The sequence below is a fragment of the Diadema setosum genome, chromosome 13 (assembly GCF_964275005.1).
Source record: "Diadema setosum chromosome 13, eeDiaSeto1, whole genome shotgun sequence".
Classification (NCBI taxonomy): Eukaryota; Metazoa; Echinodermata; class Echinoidea; order Diadematoida; family Diadematidae; genus Diadema; species Diadema setosum.
The window spans coordinates 5702687-5729674 of NC_092697.1; the positions used below are offsets into that span (position 1 = coordinate 5702687).

General features: G+C 37.7%; 1 protein-coding gene across 1 annotated transcript; it reads left to right on the forward strand.

Annotated features, from left to right (window-relative positions):
* On the forward strand, nucleotides 1–26988 carry LOC140236965 (delta(24)-sterol reductase-like). Its single transcript, XM_072316911.1, has 8 exons — nucleotides 1–255; nucleotides 3210–3471; nucleotides 14815–14933; nucleotides 15638–15904; nucleotides 16743–16883; nucleotides 22987–23184; nucleotides 24425–24603; nucleotides 26793–26988. Exons 1-8 carry the CDS (start codon nucleotides 1–3, stop codon nucleotides 26944–26946), a joined length of 1575 nt encoding a protein of 524 aa, XP_072173012.1. The 3' UTR covers nucleotides 26947–26988.

Sequence of the window (26988 nt, forward strand, 5' to 3'; positions counted from 1 at the left end):
ATGGATATGCGATACGGTCTCGGCACATGGATGTCTGTCCTTGCCGCCACGCCTCTGATCAGTCTGCTGTTGCTCATCCGCTTCAAGGGCCTGGAATATGTGATCGTTCACCAGCGATGGATTTTCGTCTGCCTGTTCCTACTCCCCATGTCTGCGGTTTATGATGTCTATTACTACCTCCGGAACTGGGTGATTTTCAAGCTCAGCAGTGCTCCAAAGATGCATGAGCACCGTGTGCGCGATATTCAGGCTCAGGTAAAAGTAGTTAGGAGTTGCCTGTTCATTATTATGTTGATGATACAAAATGTAGCTACAAAAAATAAATAAATAGGAAGCCTAGGGCCTAAATGAAAATTAAAAAGATTTAACATTGTTAGGTTTGTGCGTGTGTCTGTGTGTCTGAACTCTATAGGCCTAGAGCTTGACGTTTGTATGTAGACACTATTATTGAAAGTAAACACAACTAAGTTCACAACCATAAACGACGTAACGACACGTTAAAGGCAAAAAAAAAAAAACAAAAAAAACATGAATTATGGAAATTCATCACAGTTACTTTAGACCTTTTCTACATTCTAGATCATATCAACTGTAGGCCTATTAGAATTCACGTTGAAGGAAAAAAAAATAACAATAACTTTTCAAAGAATATGTACACCGGTATCGTATTAGAAGGATATTCAATGACACAATAAAACAAAAGGTCACATGATCTCATGGCATGGTCATGATTTATTCCCAGACATGATCGAGAAAGTCCTCGTAACTTGATAATGTTAGACCTTTTGTTTCAGCAAACCATCTTGCCAAATTATTTTGAAATACAAAAACTAGCTGCTGATATTAAAATAGACTCTACAACTTACAAGTAAATTACAACTTAACCCACTTAAAGGGTGTGTACATTTCTGGTTGAAGTGAGGATTTAGCTTTTAATGTTTGGCGAGATATTCAGAAACCTGCCAATGAGATGTCAAAGAGCACGGCATGCAAAATAGGGTTATCAAAAGTTTATTTGATGAAAATCGGTTTTGAAATGGCTGAGATATCCAAAAACAAGGTGAAACAAAAAAAAAAGAGATCCTAATAAAAGGCGTGGCCTGTCGCCTTCATTATTATAACTTTTTTTTTTATATCTCAGCCATTTGAAAACCAATTTTCATCAAATAAACGTTGAATCCTTCTTAAAACTACATGCTCTTTCATATTTCATAAGAGGTTTCTCATTATCTCACTTACACACACATTGTACACGTGTAGGAATGTTCAAAACATGAATCCCCACCTCAACCAGTACTGCACATGTCCAGTCCCTTTAAATTTAATTCCAGTGTTCTATTTGGTAATTAGGGTTTCCACTAACACTACAGTAGATCTAACAGTTACAACCGTACATGTACATGTATAACATTAGACCTAAACTGTCAGTGTATAGTTGTCAGTTGTCTATGTACATATGATGACCCCCCCCCCCAAAAAAAAAAAAAAAAAGTCATGATATATTTATATGTATGAGCATTTTGATAGATGAGTGCATCGTAGTTATCATACAATTGTAATTGGACACTAGCCTAAGACCATATTTCCAAATAAACGCAAGTGGGGTAATCTAGCAAAATTTGCAGGAAAAAAAAAAAATCAGAGAAAAAAGTTGGGGAAAGCAGGTTGTTCGCCTGGGAGGTTCCCCCTCCATCCTTTTTGGGGCAATCAGAATGACAAAATGATGTCAGTAGACTTTGTACACCGCAACCTCGTCACAAAAAACATAAATGCAGTCAGCATTAAAGGTAGGGAATCCCATTTGCATGCCTTAAAGGCATAATTTACCATTTGCAGATGAAACAAAAACCCAGCATTAGTGCTTTAAAATAGTTCTAAAATGTGAGTTAGGGATAGAAACGACCACTGTCAAAATTTGAATCCGTACAATCGATGTTAAGTGTTGTTTAATACACAAAATGTGAACAATAGTTATAATAAAGATGTTTCCAGACTAAACCGTATACAGTTACGGTTTATGAAGAAAAACCCTGATATCTCCTTATACTTTAGATTTCATTGCAAATATTTCATATGGTAGGATGTTTTATGATACAGCAGACCTACACATATGCATCAAATGTGATATCTTGAACATTTTTGAAATCACTGCTCCCAAAGGTAAACTGGACCTTTAAATGAAGAGTTGTATAAACACAGTGGTATGTTGAAGAGAGTATCATTTTAGAAACTCCCATAAAGTATTGAAAGTGGAAGGTAACATTTAGTACATTTTTATTGACCGTTAGATTTTGAATTGAATTTTTTCGGGGCTCACCGTAAATTCCAGTACATTACTAGGCTACCTTTGCAGACCCATGCACTGCATGTGTGTCCATCTTGTATATTTTGTGAATAAAGTTCATCAAAACTTACAAACATTTACATTCTTGCCACACACTCTATATGTTATTACATCAGCTCAGTATACTTTTAGATTTGTGTTTATAGATAAAAAAAAAAATACAGAAGACTGCAACAAAAAGGCTTAAGTGTGGCTGACACACAGAACTACTGAGTAGTTGAGTTTTGTGCATTATTCAAATTGTAGATAACTGTTGACTTCCAAATTTCTAAGCAGTGGCCTAAACAAGTCCACTGAGGTTCATATTTAATGTTTTGCTGCATTTTAGGAGTTCTGTAAAAGGCATCCCCTACCTTCAATACCCAATTCTTACACTATGCTTGAATGATAATGGTTTATGTACATGTACACCTGTAAACTATTCCTAATTAAACTGAAATGCAGATAATTCAAATGAAAGTCATAGACATGCACTGAAATATCTTTGCTCTGGATTTTTTTTTTCCTGTCTATTATTACCAATTAGTACAATGTATTACCCATTTGATTTGCTTTTTAAACAACAGGTGGACTTTTATTTTGCAAGTTTTCCATCACTTTTTTTTTGTGTGTGTTAGAAAAACAAACAAAAAAGTGAGCCATAAGTTTGTGCATATCTTTTGATGAGATGATAATTCATCTTACCCGTTTAGAGTCTCCTTGTCTCGGAGGACCTTAGGATGACCTCTGGAGGACATGGCAGATGAAAACAAGCACTTTAAAAAAAAAAGGTGTCAGTCAGTCAGACTACAGTTTGCAAATTGTTACTTGTTGCCTTGCGTTTGGTTGTTTCATTTTCCACAAATCGAATTTGAACTGAATGCAGGTGAGAAAGTGGAATGCGGACAAAAGCCAGCAGTTGATGTGCACCGGCCGCCCCGGCTGGCAGACAATCAGTCTGAGAGTGGCCAAGTACAAGAAGACACACCGGAAAATCTTCATCAACCTGGTGGACATTCTGGACGTGGACACAGAGCGACAGGTCATGCGGGTGGAGCCCCTCGCAACCATGGGTCAGATCACAGCCACTCTGAACCCCCTGGGATGGACGCTTCCTGTGCTTCCTGAGTTAGACGACTTGACCGTTGGTAAGCTGTTGTTGGAATGAAAGCATTGACTAGAGAGAAATCTTTAAACATAATTTTACATGATGAATTGTGAATTGATGGATCAATGTACGTTTGTAACTGCAGTCTGCATCCAAGCGCATCAGTCTGCATACACTTTTGATTACCGTATAATAATTGGTCTCTGTGTTGTTATTTCACCTTATCCTCACTCTCAGCGGTCCAAAACATCCCCAGCAGCCCATTATTATCATCTGAGGCATTTTAAAAAGTACTCCAGGAGTGCCCCCGATGGTCTGAACCCCTCTGAGCTCTGTATGAATAGACAGTTGGGACCTGGGGCGCTCTAAAGTTATGCCCCTCTCAGGCTTACAACTGTAGGTTCAGGTGCGCTCCTCAAGTGCCCTAAACTCTGTATACATGTGTACATGGTCACCAACGTTTAGAGCATTCTGAAAGTGGTACATGGTGTGGGCTGTGCATTTATAGTTTACACATTTATAGAAGCCCCCAGCACATACACCTGAAGGTCACCACAACATTGTGAGGCCCCTCTCAGCCACTTTGGGTGTGGTGTCGGCAATCAGCAATTCTCTGTGTTCAGTGAACAGACACAGAGGCATATTAAAGGACAAGTTCACCTTCATAGACATGTGGGTTGAGTGAATGCAGCAATATTAGTAGAACACATCAGCGAAAGTTTGGGGAAAATCCGACAATTTGTTCAAAAGTTATGATTTTATGAAGTTTCTGCTCAGTCATGGCTGGATGATAAGACTACTATAGCTTGTGATGTCCCATGTGTACAACGATATAAAGAAAGAATAAAGGAAATTCAACATATTTCCATTTTTCTTGCATAACAAAAGAGCACTCGACGTCTCTCTTTCAGAAGGCAGAGGGAATAATATTACCCTAAACATGGATACGTCAGTAACAAGTCAAAGGAATGTGCACTTTATTCAAAAAGTAAAGTTTTGTGAAATTTTCTTTTTTTATTTTCCTTGTTGTACGCATGTGACATCATACACTGTAGTAGTCTTCTCATCCAGCCGTGATTGGGCAGATACTTGAAAAATTAATAACTTTTGAATAGATTGTCCGATTTTCCTCAAACTTTCTCTGATGTGTTCTACTAACACCGGTATTGCTGCATTCTCTCAATCCTTAAGGTGGACTTGTCCTTTAAAGTGGAAGTGCTTCATGAGCCCTCCTGTGCCCAGCTGCATGTACAATAAATGGGGGGGGGGGGGGGGATAGGTTATTTTCTTCTTTCTTTCCAACTGACCTCACTCGTCCTTGGCCAATACACTGCATGCCTTGCCACTCTGCTGCACTCATCACAGCTCTGTTAATCACGTACAGTGTCTTGCCCTCTGATAAGCAAACATGAATAGCTTTATATTGGCAGGCTCCTTTTTTTTTTTTTTTTCCTGCTATTTTGTATTCCTGTCGTGGTTACATCAGACTTACCCACTCCCACAAACACATTTTACATACATGTACAAATGTACACCTTGTCTACTCCTTTAGTCCATATGGTCCTACAGTACTGTATACACAGATGTGCCATACATAATGTACAATGTATGTATACGAAAGGCACTTGTATTGTACATATTATACTCTGCCTGGATGAAAAAAAAAAAAAGATCTAGGTGAGAATTTACTATGTATGCCAAAATTATTTCTTTTTCTTTTTTTTGGAGGGGGGGGGGGAGCCTACTAAAATTTATGTTGTGCTGGACTGACATCTACAGTGTGTGTAGCATGTGCTAATATATGAAGGTGAAATGATTTTCATTGCAAATGTTTTGTTTTTGTGTTTGTGATTGTGTGATCTTGTATCGTCACTAACAAAAGAATAGTTTCCCTCATTTCAGTCTTGTTTCGCTGATGTGCCTTTTTCAGACACAAATGTCTTTGATAAAATCAGATGATGAGGGGCAGCAAAACTTGAGATCATGACAAATTTTGTGTCAAAAGATGGGTAATTGCTGATTCACACATTTTTGCACATGCATAAGACCTTGCCTAATGGCAAGATAAACCTGTTCTCTACCATTACCGTCCCTTTTTGCTCTGGAATAAGCTGCGGAAAAGTGAAACATTGAGATCACAAGTGACAATCATTCTGACAAATACCTTTCTTTTAAAAACTGCCTGCTTCTCCCAAGCAAAATTGTTTGAGGCATGATTTCTTACAGGCTTTCAAGTGATCCTACTTTTCCTACTTTTTCCTACTTTTTTACTGCTGTTCCTACTTTTCCTACTTTTTTGCTCAAAGTCCTACTTTTTCCTACTTTTTCCTACTTTTTTGGTGAAAAACCCCGCAAAAAAAAAAAATGTGCAAGTCTACTTGAATAGTTTATATTCAGAAATGATGAGTAGACTCTAGTTGCAGATGCTTACTGGTGGGGAGAGCCTCTGTCTTCAACATGAAAGAGGGATTACACAAACCAATCAACCACAAGACTGCTGCCAGCCTCAGCTTTTGCTCCTGTGTAGATGTGATTGAACCCACTGATATTGCAGCCTAGGACTTGGAGCAGTGCTCAACCAGCTCTCATCATTGCTCAAAATTACCAGGTAAGCTTGCCATATACTAGTTCTGAAAAGTAGAATTTGACATGTGACTTCCAAAGAATACAACTGAGGGAAAAATGCCACCTACAGCCAGTTTTAATGAATGTAGAGTTCAAGCAGATCATGTCTCATGCATGTGCTGGCATGCAAATCCTCAGAAACCAGAAATTTCCTTTGCTAAGATATGATTTACCACATCAATCGTAAAGGTCATATTAAAACAAGAAATAACACCTTCAGATCCCCTTTGCCTGAAATCCTTCAATAATATATGTTTTGATAATGATTAACAATGATTGCAATATGACAAACTTAATGTGAAAGTAAGTTTTTCACCACAGAAACTAGATCTGGTTGATGTGAGGATGAGTAATGCCCTAGAAAGCATGGCTTGGTAGGGACCCATTTGCATGAAACTTGCATATTACTGAGGCTAAATCAAAAGCACTCGGGTTACATCAGTTTGATCTTTTGGTAAGAGTTCAAGAAAAGAAAATGTAAGTTGCCAAATCTGTCAAAAGATAACTTGGAAGACTAATAAAGTTTAACATGAGACATATGACTTGTGATATCCACTTGAATCATGGGCAGGTGGTAGATACGACTACTAGAAATCTTCCTTAATTCATCTGAAGTTAAACAGCTGAGGAAGGTTAGTTGCTGAAAAATCAGATGAACAAGAAGAAATGTTTGATTAACAGATCCCACAAATCGTTACCAAGGAGTGAGAACAACAGTAATTTCTAAGCCATCTTGGGAGATAAAGAGCAGAAACCTCTTTATGGACAATCTTAAAAGTTGATGGCTTGTTACATCTTACAAATTGTTTAAGATGTTGAATTGTATCATAGGTAAGACATATATTACCTTGAAGAACTTAGAAGAAAGTAGGAAATGGAGGAACTTCATGGAAAACAAACATAAAAGCAATATTTCGGTATTGATTGATTGAAGTTGAAACCATGGGACGTTGAAGTCCACTTCCTGAAGACACTTACAGAACTATCAGAAATATATAGAGAGAAAAGCCGTCTAAAGCATACCTGAAAGAACCCCAAACAATCAGGAAAGATAATGAATGTACAGTATATTCCACAAATAAGATCAAGTGTGTGAATGTTTTAAATTGAACCGCCAAGAACAGTTTGTTAAGTTTGGAGGAAGCAACTTGCAGAAAAATTAGAAACCATGACGTTTTTTTATTCCGTAGATCTTGCAAATTTTAGTTAAGGCTGAACATCTTTTTATTACCCAGCTAGTTTGAACAAGATGCGAGAAAATGGTAGAACAGAAATCCCTTATAAGTGGTTAAAGTGTGATGGATCATCTGAAGTAACATACCCAAAATATTGAACAATTTGAAAAAGTGAATGGATGGATATGTATGCCAATTATGTCAACATACAAAACTGTAAGTTGAAGCTGAATACCCAAAGAACAGTGGAGAGTATCAAAATTGAAAGGGCACAAATACACTGTATTTAAGGGGGGTGGGAACTGCATGGTAAATTTACAGATCATCTAGAGTGTATTTGCATGGGCCAAAAAAAAATTGTTAATTGGAATTTGTTGAGAAATCAGAGAAGCTAGCAAGGACTTAAATAATAATGACAATCACCGTTTATTCCCCAGATCTTGCAAAGAGTAGTTTATAAAATTGACAAGCTGAAATACAGAGCCCCAAAATATCTGGAGAATGAAAAGCAGAATCTCAACCTTGTAAAATTTCAAAGGCTGAAGGATATAATATTCTCAAAATTATATGAAGAAGTTTGATTTCAAGAATACTGAATGAGCTTAAAAGTGCCTGGAATGATATTGCAAAATGGAGAAACTTCCTGAAAAAGATCAAATAGCTGTATGTGTATTCCACAGAAAGGGTCATGATGAGCTGAAAAGAAGTTGGATGTAAAGAATTATTAACTATCTGCAGTGAATTTGGCAAAGATTGCAGACAGTAGACAGTCATTGGAAAGTACAGAATGATAAGTTTCTACCATCTTTCTAAATTAACAAATGTAAGTTCATTCAAGAATACATGAAATCTAGCATCTACAGAACACCAAAGAAATGAAAACTGATTTATTTGTTATCCACAGAAAATTATAAAAAAATAGGAGTCACTTTTGCTAGGTCTATAAAGTTGCTAAGACTACGGACAATAAGAAACAAAAAGCAGATGTACATACATGCTCCTCACATTTTTTAAAGTGGAGTCATTTGGTTATCTTAGTCATCTGTTACTCTACATGTGACAATACTATATTTCCCTGATTGATACTGAAATGGAATGTATTTGCTTTTTTTTTTTCTCTCTCTCTCTCTCTTTGGATGTTTTGTGTTCTATTGGTTAAAGTGTTTCAAATTGAGCTTGCCTTATGTTTCCATCTATATCATATGATTATACCAAGATAATCTATATCACTGGAAATTCAGTTGTGGACACTGTGCCATAAACTCACAGTATTTGAGTGTGTAGATTTGTAGTGGACCAGGATTTGCAAAATAAAGATGTTAATGCATTGGTAGATATAATTTCACTTTTAAGGCCTCACTGTCACGAGACAACCCATTCTTCATGCATGTCTTGCCAGAAATGTAGTATGATAACACATGCTCTCAGAGACTAATACTGACTGCTACAAAGTAGTTTAAATTATCCTGTTATTTTAAAATGTTTGAACACATGTTACCTGTTACATGTTACATGTTTGGAATTGAAGGTCTCTTGAAAAGTTAGTCTATTGCTTATCTCATGGTCATTCAGCTGGAACTTGACAACATACTTGCCAAACATCCTTATTTCCAGTCTTAGTCACACTTTAAAATGAAAAATATCTTCACAACTTCAAATGACTGTAGATAAAAGTGCCATCTTTTTTTTAATTGCTTTTGTCAAATATCCTTATTTCCAATCTTTTTCACATTTTGAAATGAAACACATAAAATTATCTTCACAACTTCAAAACATTCAAATTAATGTAGATAAAAGATGTCATCTTTTGATTATGGAAGTGTTTAACGTACCTTTGGCATTAGTGTATAACTTACACATCATGGAATGTTTATGACATATTTTGTGGGATGATATGTTACCGTGCATCACAAAACCAACAATAAGTTGCACGCACTGATTTTGTGTTAGGACTGAAAATAGGTGATATGGGCCAACACAGCCAATCTTGAGTTTTTCATATTTTCTGAAAGACCAAGTCTTCTTCTATATTATACTTAAGTTTGGGATCATAAAACGAAAAGGAAATTGTGTTTGTAGCAAGTTTTTTCTTGAACACTTTTGGGTAGAATAGTGTGATTAGGTGGTTCTCATAGAGTCCTCTTTTCATTTCTTAAAAACCCTGTCCATACTCTTAACTTTCAACTCCAATAACTACAGAAAGGATGATGCTACTGCTTTGAAAACTGGCATAAATCATCCACAGAATGTGTTAATAAAGCATGCACAACGTAATCTGATAATCTCTTCATTGTTGTTGCTCCAGTGGTTAACATCCTGTTATTTATTCCATTCATTGCAGAGCTAGCACAGCTTGATAAAGATTAAGCACTTGGAAAGATGCTATACTACAGAGCCCCTTTTCTCAGTTCACATTTTCCAGAGTGTGTGCTTTCATTCCAATATTAGGATAGGTTAGGAGAGTCCATTTGAATGGAGTTATACATCATTTTAAAGCATAAAGTGTGCTCTTTCAGAATCTGCTCTTAACTAAAATCCATGTCTAGTGAATTTTTGTTGGTGTTATGCAGGGTGTTCATGTCAATCACAGAATGATGTCTTTTCTATGCAAGTAAGTTATCAAGATTTATATTGCCTGTACAGTTGAGCATGCATTTATGTTTGTTTCCTGACATTGTTCTAACGAATGTCTGCCTCTGTTGTATTTTTCAGGCTCTCCCAGGAGCAAAAGTGAGGCTGAGGCAGCAGGGTTGTGAGTACAAATTAAGATTTACATGTAACATCAAGAGTTCTGGTGAGTATCGACGAAAACTACTCCAAAAAGCCTGCACATGTCCTGATTTATTCCTACTTTTTTTCTCTAATGTCCTACTTTTTCCCTCTCATGTCCTACTTTTTCCTACTTTTTTAGAGATTCTGTTCCTACTTTATTCCTACTTTTTTACATTATCCCGCTTGAAAGCCTGTTCTTAACCCTAACTAGGCCGGGCTACTTAGGTAGTTGATAGAGCCGGGGGGGGGCCTCCCAGGCCCCCCCTCCGGATCTCGGCCGTCGACGGCGCGATCGCGACGAAAATTGGCACACACATTGCCTATGATGTAATCTAAAAGACCATGAAGTTAATTTTTCAAAAAATTATCATTTATGCTAAATTATGCTAATTTATGCATAATGATGCATGAAATCAGACTATTTGGTATAAATCACAAAATAAAGCTCAAAACAGGCACATTTTTTGTGTAAATATTCTTTTTAGTGTCCCTAGCAAATGTAATAAAAAAAAAATTGTGATATCAGAAAAAATTTTTAAGTATTTTATTGTTTTTTTGAATTTCTTATGTATTTCTTTGTTTTTTCGACTTTATGTTTTTCATTGTTTTTTCGATGGAATTTGTTCGCGACATCGCTCCAAACAAGAAAATATGTTATTCATTGATTTAAATCAATAAAACACCAAAATAATCATGCTTTTATGAAATTTGCCTGCAAGCACAGTTTGCATTGCAATTGCACACGAATTCACGTTTTTGAGCAATTTTTGGTCTGACATGCATGTACATATCTATGCGTAACTTCGGAACCACGTGCCCGGGCGTCGCAAATTTGGTGTCAAAAGATGCGGGAGACTCGAAAGAAAAAAGTCATGAAACGTCGCGGCGATAGCTTTTTGCGATTGCGATACATCGCGCGGAACGTCGAGGGGGGGGCCTCCGAGGCCCCCCCCCCCCCCCCCCCCCCCCCCCCCCCCCCCCCGGCCTAGTTAGGGTTAACATACACCACAAAGTCCTGCACATTCACGTTACTTGATTTTTGTGAGTTATTTTCTTCTGTGCATATGGTTTTAGATTTCTTGAATCCCCGTCTTGTTCTTCTCCTGGCTTGCTGGCAGTGACGATGATGGGATCAAAGCAGTGAAGCATGCTAAAAATGTCTTTGTGGCGCTTTTGGGATGTACAAGTGCATGAATTGATTAACGATACAATGAATGGCCTTGTATATTACACAATTTGTAGGTCCATGCTATCGTAAAGGGAGGTGCTGATAGTCTTATTATTAGATTTCACAAGTCTTCAGCAAACTTCGCACAAACTACATTTCAGATTACAATGTAAAACAAGATTTTTGTTCGAAAGTTTAAAAAAGGTGAAAATGTATCAGACCTGGGCCCTGTTTTATGAAGAGTTAAAATTGATTTTAAAGTTGACTTCAACTGTAAGTCTATGGCAGACTGTGTGGTAAGGAAATTTAAAATCGATTTTATCTTTTGATAAAACGGGGCCCTGGTGCAAAGAATTAATGATGACAGGAAAAGAAATTGTAGTTGTAGTTGAATGAAAATGGAAAAGTAAATTAGCGAACAATGTGGTGTACAAATCGTCAATGTGTTTGGATGCACTGCCACAGCGCAACAAGCTCTGATGTACCGACTTCATTCCTTATAATAGACTTATTTCAAGCTCAGAATGTATACATGGTACTCCCAAGTACCGTTAACAATGGGTTTATTGATCATTCACCAGCCATTTCCCATTATTGGTGGATTCGATCAATGATGGCATTTGGCATAATATAGCAGCTGATGCTGTTGTTTTTGTTGTGTGTGTGTGTGAGAGAGAGAGTGTGCTTGATATACAGGTAGCCTGTCATTTCCAAACTCAAAAGTACATATTTTTTTTTCTTCTTTTTGTTTTTTACCTTTTAGAATATGGAATGTCTGACATGATCTGGCAGTACGATGTAGATGATTGTAAAGAGGGAGAGAGAGAAAGTACATGTATGCACATGAGAGAGACAGAGACAGGTATAGAGTACATACATGTATTGTATCTAGGCAGAAACAAAGAGATGAAGATAATGTGTTCTGAGTGCAAGCAAGTGTACAATGTAGTGGCTCATGTTGCATGCTACAGTTCTACACCTACAAGTACTTGTACATTGTGTTTATAAGACACTTTTCAAACCTGCAGATACAATCAAGTCACCTTGGCTCATTTATATTAGTCCAGTGATAGAACAAAGATCACTAGTAGTGTTGTTTACTATGTAGGTTTCACCTCCGCCGATAGAGTCTCGTTGAGTTTTTGTGTAAGAAAATGTAAATAGAGTAATAACAACTCAAACAAACAAACAAACAAATGAATGCCCTGTACATGTCCTGTACATTGTAGTAAGGAAGCCTGTAGTCCAACAAGAGGTAGAACTTTCTAATAATCTTGAATATTGTACAAGTATATTAATGTAAGTAATTTCGTTAGAAGTGTTGTCCTATGATATTGGAGCAGCATGCTCAAAATTATGTGCATGGCAGATATATTGGTATTTTGTTTAATTGCTAGGGACTCTTAGGATTAACTAAACCAAGAGGCCTTTTTTTTTTCACTGACCATAGACTTCTCATTGGCTCATGTTTTGTGATTTTCTCTTATAGATTGGTTGGAAGGGCCATGTTGAGGGGAAAATGATATGTGCCCAATTTAAATGTAACAAAATATTCCAGTTATGGGATTACTTTGTTCATGTAGAAGACACAAAGAAATGTATACGCATGTAAAAAATGAAAGTTGTAAAATATTTTTAACTGTGAAAAGTTGCACTATTATGGAAGCACTTTCTTTATTGTCTAAAGAGTTTGACCTGAAGTTGGAATTTTTAAATTAAAATTCAGTCCAAAATCCAAGATGTCAGACATTTGCGATAACAGGTCATTTAGTGTGCACACTAATACAAGTTGACTATTTTACATGTACATGTATTAAGTCAATATGATTAATCATCAATATCGTAGATTGACGTTCAAAACATGGAAAAACAGTAATGCACAATGTTTGTGTTTCCAGCAATCTTCAGTGATGACTGTTAGAAGGATGGAATGTCACATACAGGGTCCAGGGAACATTGTAATGTCACATATCATCTATCAGTGGATATGTTTCTGTGGTTACATGTATATGTTTTTGTATCCAATATTGATGTTCTGACTGATTGCACACGATATTACTGTACACGTATGTGATTGACAATAATGACCTGAAAAACCTTAAACGCACAATTTACCTTTTGCAGATGAAACAAAAACCCAGCATTAGCGCTTTGAAATACATGTAGTTCGAAAATGTGAGTTTGGGATAGAAGCAAACACTTTAAAAATTTGAATCTGTATAATTGATGTTATTAAAGTATTGTTAAATTCACAAAATGTGAACAATAATATAATGAAAATGTTTCCAGACTAAACCGTCTGCAGTTATGGTTTAATGAGAAAAATACTGATATCTCCATATATTTTAGGCTTTATTGCAAAAATTTTATATGGTTACAGTAGGTAGGATGTTTTGTGATACAACAGACCTACACATATGCATCAAATGTGATATCTTGAACATTTTTAAAATCACTGTTCCCAAAGGTAAACAAGACCTTTAAGAGAATAAAGGGCCATTATCCTCAGTCCAAGGTTACACCCAGTATTAATGAATTGCCTGAGAAACTGTCACTGCAGAGCACCATGCTGTGTAATTAGATTGGATTGATAATGAGCTGCAGTATCATGTTGTAGTGTTTGATGCAGATACAGCTCATTGTGTAAATTAGGGAGTTGTTTGCACAGTGTAGATTAGGAGAGACTTAAATGCATTCCTCATAAGGCTGCTGTCATGTCAGTGCACTGGAAATCAACAAGTTACAAAAGTTCACTGAACTTCTCACGAACTTTGGAGACCTGGTATTGATGTTTTTGTGAGCAGAAACGTATTTTGAGGTTTGAGAGAAACTGGCAGAACCTCTTATCTAAAGTTTGCATAAACTTTAGGCTCCCCATAAAGATGTAATTCACCAAAACTAAAAAAAAAAAGAAAAAAAGGAAAAAAAAACAACGATGAAAGTACATATTTTCAGAAGACATTGGAAACTTGTACTTGTATGATTGCTTTGTAGCTTCTGTCATGGAAAGGGCAGAAGACCTGTATTGGGCAGGAAAAAGTATCACATGTATACAACGTACATGCAAGTGTAGCGGTACTGACGGTGTAGGTGCCTTCTAGTAGCACACTTTAAAGGGATGGTTTAGTATTGATGGAGATGAGGATTGGGCTTTTAACTTTATGTGAGATACCAAGAAATCACTTATGAAATAGTACAGAGCATACAGTGTACCATAAAGAGGAATTCATAGTTTATTTGATGAAAATCAGTTTTGGAATGGCTGAGACGTTCAAAAACAAAGTATAAGACAAAACAATCGTATTAGAAAAAAAAGAATCGCCTTGTTTTGGATATCTCAGCCATTTCAAAACCAATTTTCATCAAATAAATGTTGATTTCCTCTTAGAATTACATGCTCTTTCACTTTTCATATTAAAGAAGTTTTTCAATATCTGACACACACACACGCACACACACGCACAAATGTTAGAAACCTCATGTTACGTGTAGGTCTCAACCAAAACTATACAATCTCTTTAATTCATAGGAAGCTGTGACACCAATACTTTCCACCTCTTCTGATTTTTAACTGTCATTGAAGAAATGTTCCTCACCAACTCTTTCCTTGTCATCATTGAATATTGTATCTCTCGTTTGCTAGGTGGACTCATCATGGGTGTAGGTATTGAGAGCTCCTCCCACAAGTATGGCCTCTTTCAGCACGTCTGTGTGAGCTACGAACTGGTGCTGGCAGATGGAAGCGTGGTGCGCTGCTCCAAGGTAATCTTTGAACCTTTAGCATGGGGTGATGGGGCGGGTATCATTACCGCTAGAAACCCAAGTGAAACATACAGAGGGAATTGGGAATGCACAGGACAACACTGTTTACCTCACTCTGACAGAACAAGTGAAGAGTTTGTTTGCAAAAACCGATAAGTCCATTTTTGAAGATTTTGAAGTATGGTCTCTGTAATAAAGTACGAAATAATACCTTTTAAATGATATATTGGTCACTACATATAAAGGTATATTTTTGAAGTTATGGTCAAAAGAAGCAAAAATTTTCTTATTATTCTCTCTGTTTTTCTTGACCTTTAATCACAAATATCTCCGTTTTGCAAATATGGACTTATCGGTTTTTGCAAACAAACTCTTCAAGTGCTAAAGTTCATGTTGTATAGACCTGAATACTTCTGCATCTTTTGGAATGAATATTGAAATGCCTTTACTGTGATATACTGGTTTCATCATGTAGGAATAATCATAAATATTTGCTGAGTGCTTATGCAGTCCTTCCTAATCTCATTTCAGACGTTTTACTTTACCCCAAACCCACTTTTCAGACTTTCTGCAGTTCAAGTGCATTGAAATATTCATAGTTTTGATGCACTTCAGACTTTTTCTTTTCATAAGTTTCAGATTTTTTCAGACTTTTTTCTGAAAGTACACTCACACCCCTGTAATCTGTGACAAATTTGCACCAGGATGAAAACCCTGATCTCTTCTATGCTGTACCATGGTCCTACGGCACCCTTGGCTTTCTGGTGTCTGCCGAGATCAAAATCGTGCCAGCCAAGCAGTTTGTCCGGCTCGAGTATAAACCAGTGCACTGCTTCGACGACATCTACAATGTCTTCGCCGAGGAATCCAGGCGTGGTGAAGTCAACGAGTTCGTCGAGGGCCTGATGTATTCCAAGGATACAGCTGTGATCATGACTGGTAAACTGACAGATGATGCCGAACCAGACAAGGTGAGAACTTTCTTTTTGTATTCAATTCTCTCTCATTGACATATGTTAAGGGTAATATTATTCCCCCTTGTCCTCTGAAAGAGGGAAGTCAAGTGTTCTTTTTTTATGCAAGAAAAGTGAAAATATGTTGAATTTTCTTTATATTTTCTTTTTTTATCGTTGTACATGTACGCATGTGACATCACAAGCTGTAGTAGTCTTCTCATCCAGCAGTGACTGAGCAGAAACTTCACAAATTCACAACTTTTAAATGGATTATCCGATTTTCCTCAAACTCTTGCTGATGTGTTCTATTAATATTGCTGCATTCATTCAATCCACATGTCTATGAAGGTGAACTTGTCCTTTAATGTTTTATTTTTGTGAATTTGGCAAATTAGCTTTCTATCAGGAATTTAAAGATCATGAGAAAACAACATTGCAATTATACATCTTTATGCGAAAATTGCAGCTCATACGTTATGCTGTTTTGAATTCATTGCTGGGCAAGAATGACTGAGGACTTATACGTGAAAAACTTTGAATTATTTTTAGTTAAAAAACACTTTGTACCATACAATAAACAGACAACAGCAAGGGGAAAAAAAAGGAACTTGTTACTTTGATATTTCTTGTCAATGCTGTAGAGGGTCTTTTTAGTGTTTTTGTGCTGTTTCAATTTTTTTTGTGTTCTGCTCTGAAACTTACTCAAAAGCACCAGGATTGAGCTATTGAAAACTTTAAAATATTATCAAATGTATAAAAGACACATACATTTTTCCGTTTGTTTGGTTAGTTTGACATGTTATGTATTTCCATATGTGACCCATTGCTTTTACTTTTCTTTGTTGTAATGAAGATTAACTCCATTGGGAACTTCTGGAAGCCCTGGTTTTTCAAGCATGTTGAGACCTTCCTGAAGACTGGTCCAGCCGTTGAGTACATCCCCCTGCGACATTACTACCATCGACACTCCAGGAGCATTTTCTGGGAGATCCAGGTGAGAAAATGCAGGCATTGGAGACATCAGGGGTCTGTTACAACAATTATTGCAAGTGACAGTAACTGCAGTTGTCCCGGTAACATGAAAAATACTTTAAGCTTATGAATTGTCATCCAACTGTTACATTGTACAGTGCTAAAAGCCAATATTCCACCTTGCTACAGTTGCATGTGTATAAATGATTACCAGTAGTGAAACAGTGATGATATTCATAAATTATGAAATACAGATAAATTACATAAAATAGAAATACATATGTATGTTTCAATTCACTACATAGATGTCATTGTTGAGGTATCATGTACACTCATGATATTAATGAAGACACGCTTAGATAAGCTCTCCTAAGCTGAAAGACTGAAGTTCACAGGCTATTCCAAACATTTGCCATTTGGTGTCCATTATCCATCTTCCAACATGGTGTTTGCAGTGTGCAGTGTGGTTGTGCAGAAGCTTTTTCAGCAATTTCAGCTACTTCTTGAAAGCTGGTGGCTAGATTCTGGCCAGAATTGACAGGAATCATCAATGGGGGAGGGAGAGGATTACTGTAGTTTGTACAAATGGCTGTTGCGCCTCCAGGGGGTTGCTTGGGTGTAGCCCAAATAACCAAACTAATACAAAAAGTGTATGAGAGTGTTGCCCAATGGGCCTGCAGCAATCAATCCCTCGTTCTCAAAATTTTGAAATAGATTTGAAATAATTTGTCTCAGGTGGAGTGCCATGAAGGTAAAGTGTATTGCACAGGTGAACGCAATCTGGAAGTCTTTTCGTTTCTTTGTGAGGATCCTTTTTCTTTACAGTGTTTTGCCTTTCAAAAGAGCATGGCAGCAAAGACTGATGTTTTGTGTCATTGTTTCCTTGGATTTGACTATAACTCAGCCCATGGAGACTATAAACAGAAAAGAAATCAACAACAATGAAACCGTACAAACAAAATCTCTCATGAAAATACAGAGAATTCTAGATAAGATCTGGACTATTAGTTAACCTGTTGAGGTCGGGCTAATTTTGCTACAACGTGCATTTCCCATAGACACTTGCCCCAGTATACTCGGGACTCTTCCTCGACTGGGTAATGAAACATTCCTTCCCCCTTTATTGTGTGTGTGTAGGGGGGGGGGGGGGGAAGGAGGTTAATAGCACAGAATGTGTCGTCCTTGGATGATGAAATTAATAATCAAGGAAGGTAATCATACCCTGGGCGGTGTGTTTTAACTCTTAATGTGCCAGGCCCAAAACCCCTAACGTGCCAGAGGTTTTTACCTAACGCCAGAACGTTTCGAAACTGGACTGACAATGAAATTTAAAACCGCCATATCTTTGAAGCTATTGACTGTTTTGAATTGAGTTCTACACAACATATATCAAGAAATGTTTGCTCTTTCGTGTCATGCAGTCAGTTTGCCTCAATATCTATCTGAATCTGAAATATTGCATAAATATTTGATACATCAAAAAATTTGTTAGAAATTTTTGTGTAGTATGGACAAAAATTGTCAGTCTTGTTTTTTCTTCGATGAAACGCTCCCTTGACTCTGTGAGAAAGTTTTAGAGCAACATTTCCTCTTTCAAATGACAACAAAATTGCCTTCTAGAATTGTATGATTCCAAAGATACTAGCAGTTTATTTTGTCTTAGCAATTTCTCTTTCTGTCTCAGTAATTCATTCCCAAATCTGAGTCCTTTAGTCCCAGATCCTGTACTTGAAACTAAAGTAATTGTCCCGGGCCCTGGAAAAGTGTCTTTTGTCCACCTCAGAAGGAAGAACCTGCTAATCCTCCTTTTGTCTAAGCGGACCGCGGGCGGGAGTACTCTATTGAAATCGGCAGGCCTTTGTCCACGCGCAATTCCTATGCTAGCATGGGGACGATTAGTGACGTTCACCAAAACAAAAGGATGAAAGACTTGACCGACGAACGAAAGCTGACCCTCTTTGAGGGACAAAATCAAAGCAGCTTCCCGCAGGACAGCGTCCAAGCGGAACAATGCGAGTGGAACCGCATAGACAATACACGCAGAGTCAATAGCATACACACGCGTGGTTTACCTATGAGACTTCTGATCCATACACATCTCGCAGAGGGTGCGCCCGCTGCGGATTTTCCCGATGTGAAAAAAAATACATCTAGCTGAAAAATCATGTATTTACTCAAAATTTTCCTATGTAAGCATGCTCATATTTTTAGTGGAAGCGATGGCTATGCTAATCAGCTACCAGTTCATATCATTGGCAGTTGCTTGGTGTAACACATTACGGTACCACAAGAACTTAAATGATCGATGCTTTTCTCGCTGTTCTTAGTCGCCGATCGGCGACCATGGCACGTCAGGACTAAGGTCGCCGTTCGGCGACCATGGCACGCTAAGAGTTAACCCGTTCCATACGGGAACCTGTTGGCCTGTGTGTTAAGTCTATGGGCATTTCAGAATTGAGTATGGGACAGGATAAGTCTGCAAGCACTCTGTCTTGTGTTCTCCTGCGATCACAGTGCTTTTTTTTTTTTACAACAGTGAGGACACTGTAGTGTGAAATGTCCTCCTTGCCAGTCAAAAGGCCATGGAGTGAACATTGTGGTATGTAACTGGTCATTTCGCTGTTGCACGGAAAGAACAGCTGTCTGAAGGACAGACAAGACATGTGGCTGCAGCTGATAGAATGTGGTCAGTGCAGTGGACAGTACAGCAGAAGGGCTATTATAAACACTGGAGAGATTCCAAAGACCCTATTAAATGAGTTACATCACTTCATGGGCAGTCATATGACCCTGTGTCACAAAACCAACATAAAGCGGCCAGACATGGATTTTTAGGTACAGTCAGATTGAGCAGACTTCAAGCGTTAAAATGATGTGTAGCTCAATTTCAAATGGACTCTCCTATTAAAACCTACCTGCAAATGTAGATACTGGAAAGAATGCACACACTCTGGGCAAGTGTGTACCGAGAAAGGAGGCTCTAAAGCATGGGGTCCATTCATGCGCTTTAATCTCACCAAGCCATGCTAGCTGTGCAATGAATTCAAGGGACAAAAAGTAAGATGTGAAATGCCATAGCAACAACAATGAAGGGATTATAGATTAGACTGAAATTAAGCACACTCTATCAATACAATCCAGGACAAATACTGACTGTCAAAGCAGTAGCATTACACCATGTATCTGTTTAAGTTGTTAGAGTTGAGAGTGACAAATGTATACAGGATTTTTTTTTTTTTTTTTTTTTTTTTAGAAATAAAAAGAAGCCTCTATCAAAGACATGTAATCACACTATTCTACAAATTAAGTGTTCTATAAAAACTGCTAAAAAAGTTCCCATTCGTTTTAATGATCCCAAACTTTATCACGAAGAAGAATGAAAATTAATGATCCAAAACTGAATAACATAGAATTGCCCTTTCAGAAAATAGGAAAATAAAGATTGATTAGTTTGACCCATTTTATTCCTCATGTAAAATCAGGACGTGCAACTTTTTGTTGGTGTAGTGATGCACAGTCACATATTATGGTTTGATAGCACCTTCTTCCCAGACTGAAAGAGATTAGATAGCATTCACTTGCAGTATACAGTTCTTGAGATCCTGTATATTCTTCTATCATGGAGGATTCTTCTACTAACCATGCATACAATTGTATAAATCTTAACATTTCCTGAAGACTTGTAACAGATAGTGCAGTCAGATCATTAATGTGCAGAGGACATGTAGCATGGAACCATTGTTTGTCTCTGCAACAGTGATAACACATTCAGCCCCATAAAAATTCTATGTGTGAGTAAAGTTTAATGTGAGAATGTAGCTAAAAACCCAAACTGCCAGTATGCTGTAAAATGATGACGATCTATAAGTAAAGTTCTTTGACACTGGATGAGGATACTCATAAATAAGTTCCACAAATCTGTTGAATGTTTGAACAACAAGCATAATGATTAATTTGTTCCTGCTACACCATTGCTACTGAATACAATCTTAGGCATTTTGTGTCTGCAACCATTTACACAATACACTTACATGTATATTATTTCAAATTGTTAGTGTTCTGTAGAACACTTTTTTGCTCCCTTTTGACAAGTTACCTCTTTTTGTTGTAAACATATTTAATTTTGCACTGAGTGGCTCAAAATATATTTCAGGGCCCTTATATTGGCATTGTGCAAATGGTACAATATATGTTACTTATGTGTGTATTTTCAGCCAATTCACAAAAAGAAAGGATGTGATTGGTAATTTCCATTTGCACAAAAATTTTTTATTTACTGCGTGTTTTGCACTGGTGTCTAAACATGAATTAAACTACCATGTAATGTTTATAGAGGAAACAGACTTGTGATATTAAATATGGTACAATGCTTATCAAATTTTGCCTATAATAAGTATGAAGTGCTAGTACTTTGACACATACAAACAACTACACACACATTGTTCAATATCTGACAAAGCACACAATACAACTCATTCTAAATGTACATAGAAAGTTTTAACAATATTTTTGTGGTTTTAGAATTTGTGCTAGCCAAGAGTAGCGTAAAATTCACGAAAATGAGTGTTTAGCGAATGTCTTTTTACAGTTTCTTGTATGACTTTGAATCATACTTGGTGTATGTTGGAAGAAGTGTATCACATGCATCAATTACACGTAGATGCATTGTGCAGAATTTAGTTGGTCATAAAGGAGGTGGAAGCTACAATGTATTCATACAACAACATGGACATGGATATAATTGCACGAATGATAAATTGTGGTTTTCTAAAAATCATGTTTCTGTTATTTCTCAAATCAGCAAGTGCGGACCCAATCTGCACCATGATAGCTATTCCAGTGTGCATGTTACAGAATGCTGATCCAGTTTGTATGTAACATTCACCTGTAAGTCAACTTCTGTTGACTTTTAAAGAGGAATTTTTACCCCACTTACACTCTATTTCATTCAGAAATAGTAGAACACATCAGTGACATTTTAGGGAAATCAGATGATTCATTCAATTTTTAATGTTTCTTACTTTTCATTTTTTCTTTACTTCTTCTGAAGGCAGGGGGAATATTATTACCCTCAACATGTGTCAGTCATATCAGGTTGAATGAATGTATACTAGTACTTGTCTTATATCATGACATTTTGTCGAACTCTCTTCGTACTTTCTTTGTAGTTTGCCACTATTGTGACATCACAAACTATTGAAGCAGTCTTATCCAGTTATGATTTCTCATTGATCTAACCAAAACTTTACAAATTCATAACTTTTGATTGGCTGATGTTCTTTAACTCTTTATGTGCCATGGTGAAAACCCCCTGTGTGCCACGTTATTCTGAGACACGAAGGTATAGTCATGCTTTGATAAAGAATTTTGTTTTTCCAACTTGTATAACTTCTACAAATTTCTATTAAGCTATTAAGCTATTGAGGAAAGTTAAAGAGGAATGTCAAACTTTACTTCCATCTTCCATATACAATGTATAACAATTCTATTTTCAATATTTCTTTTGCATTACCAGTTGCTACATTACTGTAAAGGCATGACTTTTGCACATAAAATAGTGACAGAAACTTAGAATGTAAACTCAAATCTAGTTGCGAACACCACTTGATAGTCAATCACCGAATAGAATGCAAGCCGTATGTGAGAGGTACAAAAGCGCGAGAAACGCTTTGATTGTACCGCGGGATTAGCGATTTATTGATCGGTTTTGTAGGCTTTGTTTGTTGAGCAGAATATACGAAGTTGGCACACCGTCAACTGAGCCGGACGCGTGAACGTGGCACATAAAGAGTTAAACTTCACTTACTGTAAACACTCATGTACATGTACATATATAAGGTGCAGTTTGACTTTGGACATTGTGCGAAAAAAAAATAAACAAACAAGCAAACAAACACGGACTCAAGCACTTGCATTCGTGTATAAGGCACAGCTCCAACTCTCGATATTTTTCAGGACAGAAAGGGTGCAGTTCATAGGTGAGTGTTTATGTTATATGTTCTACTATTAGCAAATATTTCTGCATAATATACTCAAGCCACGTCTATACATGTGTTGAGTGAATTCCCATTTAGATGGTGATTATAAAATATCTTTTCATTATTTCCCACACCTTGTTCTGTCAGGACATTGTTCCGTTCGGCAACCACCCCATCTTCCGCTATCTCCTGGGCTGGTTGACCCCACCCAAGGTGTCCTTGCTCAAGCTCACCCAGGGAGAGGTCATTCGGGAGCTCTATGAGAAGAAGCATGTGGTGCAGGACATGCTGGTCCCTCTCAAGGACATGAAGAGCTCCCTCTCGTGTTTCCACAAGGAGATGGAGGTGAGCCCCCTGGCCGTCCATTCCCAGTGCCACCATACCAGTAGCCTTTTGTCAAGGCCCTCTCGCTGTACATGTATGGTGAAGAGAGCCCATGTGAGAGGGGTTGCGCGAGGGCCTTTTTAGATCTGCTTTGCATCCTTTTGTTAGCCCTTTGAATTATCAACTGCTGCTCCCCGATTTCGGGAGCAGAAGTCGACCAATCAGCGTGTCTGTCTGCTCGAACCTGATTTGAATACAGTGAATGCATGCCAAAGACCTCCATGGGTGGTCAGTGATGCATGCGAACAGGCTTGACAACACCAAAGCTGAGGATGTGGGGAGCGCGCCATTCCATTGGTCGACCTTAACCCGTTAATATGAATATTCAGTAGGGTTCATGTGTCATGAATAATAATGTGTGAAGCAGATCTCAAAAGGCCCTCGCACTGTCGCGCTCAGCGAGAGGGCCTTGACAAAAGGCTACCATACCAGCCCATTTGTTGTAGTAGCAGTGATAGCGAAATGATGAGACGATTGACAGGTCTTGAAATCACAAAAATGAACAGATACGAACCCCCAGAAAGTCAAGCTCTGAACCGTCTTTTGAATTTCAATTTCATTTTTGTAGCATATACAGTACGCGCAATAGAAAACGCCCGACGAAAGTGCGTCCAAATTTCGTCCCAACGCTTTTAGCGTTGTTGATTTCGCCTGGGACGTTTTCAACGCTTTTTGCGTCCAGACTTCATGGACAGCTGGAAGCTGTGATCATTTGTGTATTTATTTTCTGTGTTACTCTCAGGTTTAACAACAGACCCTTTTGTCCTTTTATTTTGTTTTTCTGTTGTTTGCATTCTAAGTAATAATTTAGCTTACCAGCTAGGGAGAAATATATTTTTAAAACATCTCAGAGGTCAGTATTGTGCAAATGTGGCCTATCACATACTGTAGAATTCTATTTCAGAAGACAATCTACATAATTGTGTACATGATTTTCAGACATGCATGTTTATGGAGCTTTTTTAATTGATTTTATGCTAAATTTTATGCTAAATTCAGCTGTTGTGTAGGAAAAGTAAAATAGAACTTCAGTGAGTTTTTGTCAGAGGGAAGAATTCTGGAAATTATGTAAGGGAGAAACAAGTCTTTCAATGAATTTCTGCAGCTGAGCACAAAGCATATCAGTTTATGTACATGCATCATGTTATCTTCCTACTGTCATGATGGGCATCCCTTTCTCTCTCCCCAAAAAACAATTCAGCTGTATCCCCTGTGGCTGTGTCCATTTGACCTGCCCTCCTTTCCGGGCATGGTTCATCCCCATGGCGACCAGGATGAATTGTACGTGGACATCGGCGCCTACGGCAACCCCAAGAACCCCGCCTACCATCACAGCAACACGACTCGGCGGGTGGAGGAGCATGTGCGGAAAGTCAACGGGTAAGAAAAGAAATGCAACAGCACCTGCAGTCTGAAATTCAGTGGCTTTCATGTTGAGTTGCTTTCTTCAGATTGATCCTTAGCTCTCCACAGTTAAAGGCTTATGGTCCCGGTCGTTTAGTCAAAATGCGTACGCGGGCGCATGCCGCAAGTTTCCTATAAAGACCTACGCTATCGACTCCTCTTTAGCGCTTACGCTTTGGCCCATTTCCCCGAGTCCGAAGAAGTCCGATCCACTGTAGTCAGTGGTCTGGTCACAGTTCGGCTCATGATTCGGCTGAGAGGGATGACAGCTTTAGCAAACATCTTTTGTGATGTCATAATAACAAGCACATATGTACGCACCCTAGCATTACTACAGACTGGGTGATGCACAGAGAAGACAAAGAAGGCAACGTTACTAATAGCAACACCTACGCGCTTTACTCTTGATGACAGCTCAACTTCAGCAAACTACGTATCAATGCTAACGGTGATCGGCAGTATCATCAACAGCGTCCTCTACACTACCGGGACTTTGCGCCTTTAAAGTGTATGCAGCCATTATATTCTATGAACCATATGGACTATTATATCTCATTGATGGCCATGGAAATGTAACAACAAAAGTTCTAGGCTAGAAGAGGATATCTTACATATTTATCTCACCAGCCAGACTGAGAGTTTTGGTTTACTTCAACATAACAGGCATATGAGTCACTGACACAAGCCCTCATGGTTTTTCTTGCCCAACATTTGTGCCTTCTGTAGACACAGTTTCGCAGAGTAGGATATTCAGAATGAAATATTGACTACTTTATAAATTACTTTTAAATAGCTTTTCAATAAATTTGTAGGAATAAAAATCTGGAGGCTTTTAACGGTAAATACCCAGTGTTTTGGGGATGACAAAACATTGAATACCAATTGGGTGTGTGCTTAACTCAGTAAAAAAAAAAATTTTTTAAATCACATTGCTCAAGATGATTTCAATGAAATTGTGAATTGCTGGATGATAACAGGACACAACAAAGCAAAACAAACAAAAAGCAACAAAAAAAGCAAAGCAAGAACAACAAGAAAATCTAACAATAATGATGCTTTTGTGTGGGTCCAAGCAAATATTCTTGAAAACATACAACACAAAGCTTACACTGGTCAAATCTTAAGTAGTTTGATAGGAAGAAAGATAGAATGTATCAACATTATTTAGATGCAATTCAAGTCACATTAAACTTGTCTAATGTCCAGGTGAACCCGATATTGACAGACCTACTTTGTAGTTGTGAAGGGCGACGAGTGTTTCGTAGATAGAGGAGCTAACATCAGGCAGTATGCCAAGTCTATTCAACAGTCCAGACTGGACTGTCAAATGTTTACCTGCTACTCTTGGACACAAATCACTGTGTTTGTCATGATTTGTGTTACATGTGTCAACAAAGAAAACCAACACATAGTCACACATATTGAAGGTGAACTTGTTGCACAGAAATTATTCTGTCAGAAAGAAGTCTTCCTGACAGGTGTTTAAAATGAGACCAAAGTGGCTTTAAAGGGGATGGCTAGTAACTGATCAGTGGGAATCAGTGGGAATGCTGGGGGATGATTGTTTCAATCCCTTGTGGGATTCATTTAACAGTACATTGTATATCTATTGTTGTGTGAAAATTATTTGCTTCAGAATGGTCTCATATTCGAGTAAAGTGCAGTTAAATGTTTCCAGGTTAGCATGCCTGTACAGTGACAGGGCATTAAACTGCACATTACTTGAATGTGAGACCGTTCTGAAGCAAATAATTTTCACACAACAATAGATATATAATGTGCTCTTAAATGAATCCCACAAGAATTGGAACAATCATCCCCCAGCATTCCAACTAATTCCCACTGATCAGTTACTAGCTCTTTTGAATTTATTGAATGTGATACTTTTGTTTCTGCAATAACTTAACTCCACTGATTTTTCTTCTTCACTTTATCAGTACAGCTGTATTATCAAACATTCTCTTGCTGACACCTGTCACCTGTATAATTCCTGCTACGTGGGCCTCTCTTTTCCAATAATTATAATAAAATGATTTTTAACAAAGTTTTGTATGAATGTTTATGTATTTTTGTTTTACATTTTTTGTGTGTGTGTGTAATTGTATTGGAAAAAATGTGATATTAGAAATGACATTTTATATGAATGTGAATTGCTATCCGGACAGATTTCAGATGCTTTATGCCGACAGCTACATGACGCGTGAGGAATTCCGTGAGATGTTTGACCACTCCCTCTACGACAAGTTGCGCAAGGAGCTGGACTGTAAGAGGGCGTTTCCGGAGGTCTATGACAAGATCAACAAGTCTGCCCGCCACTGAGCATGGACACCTTAGTAGAGAGATGCAGAAATTCCTTAACTC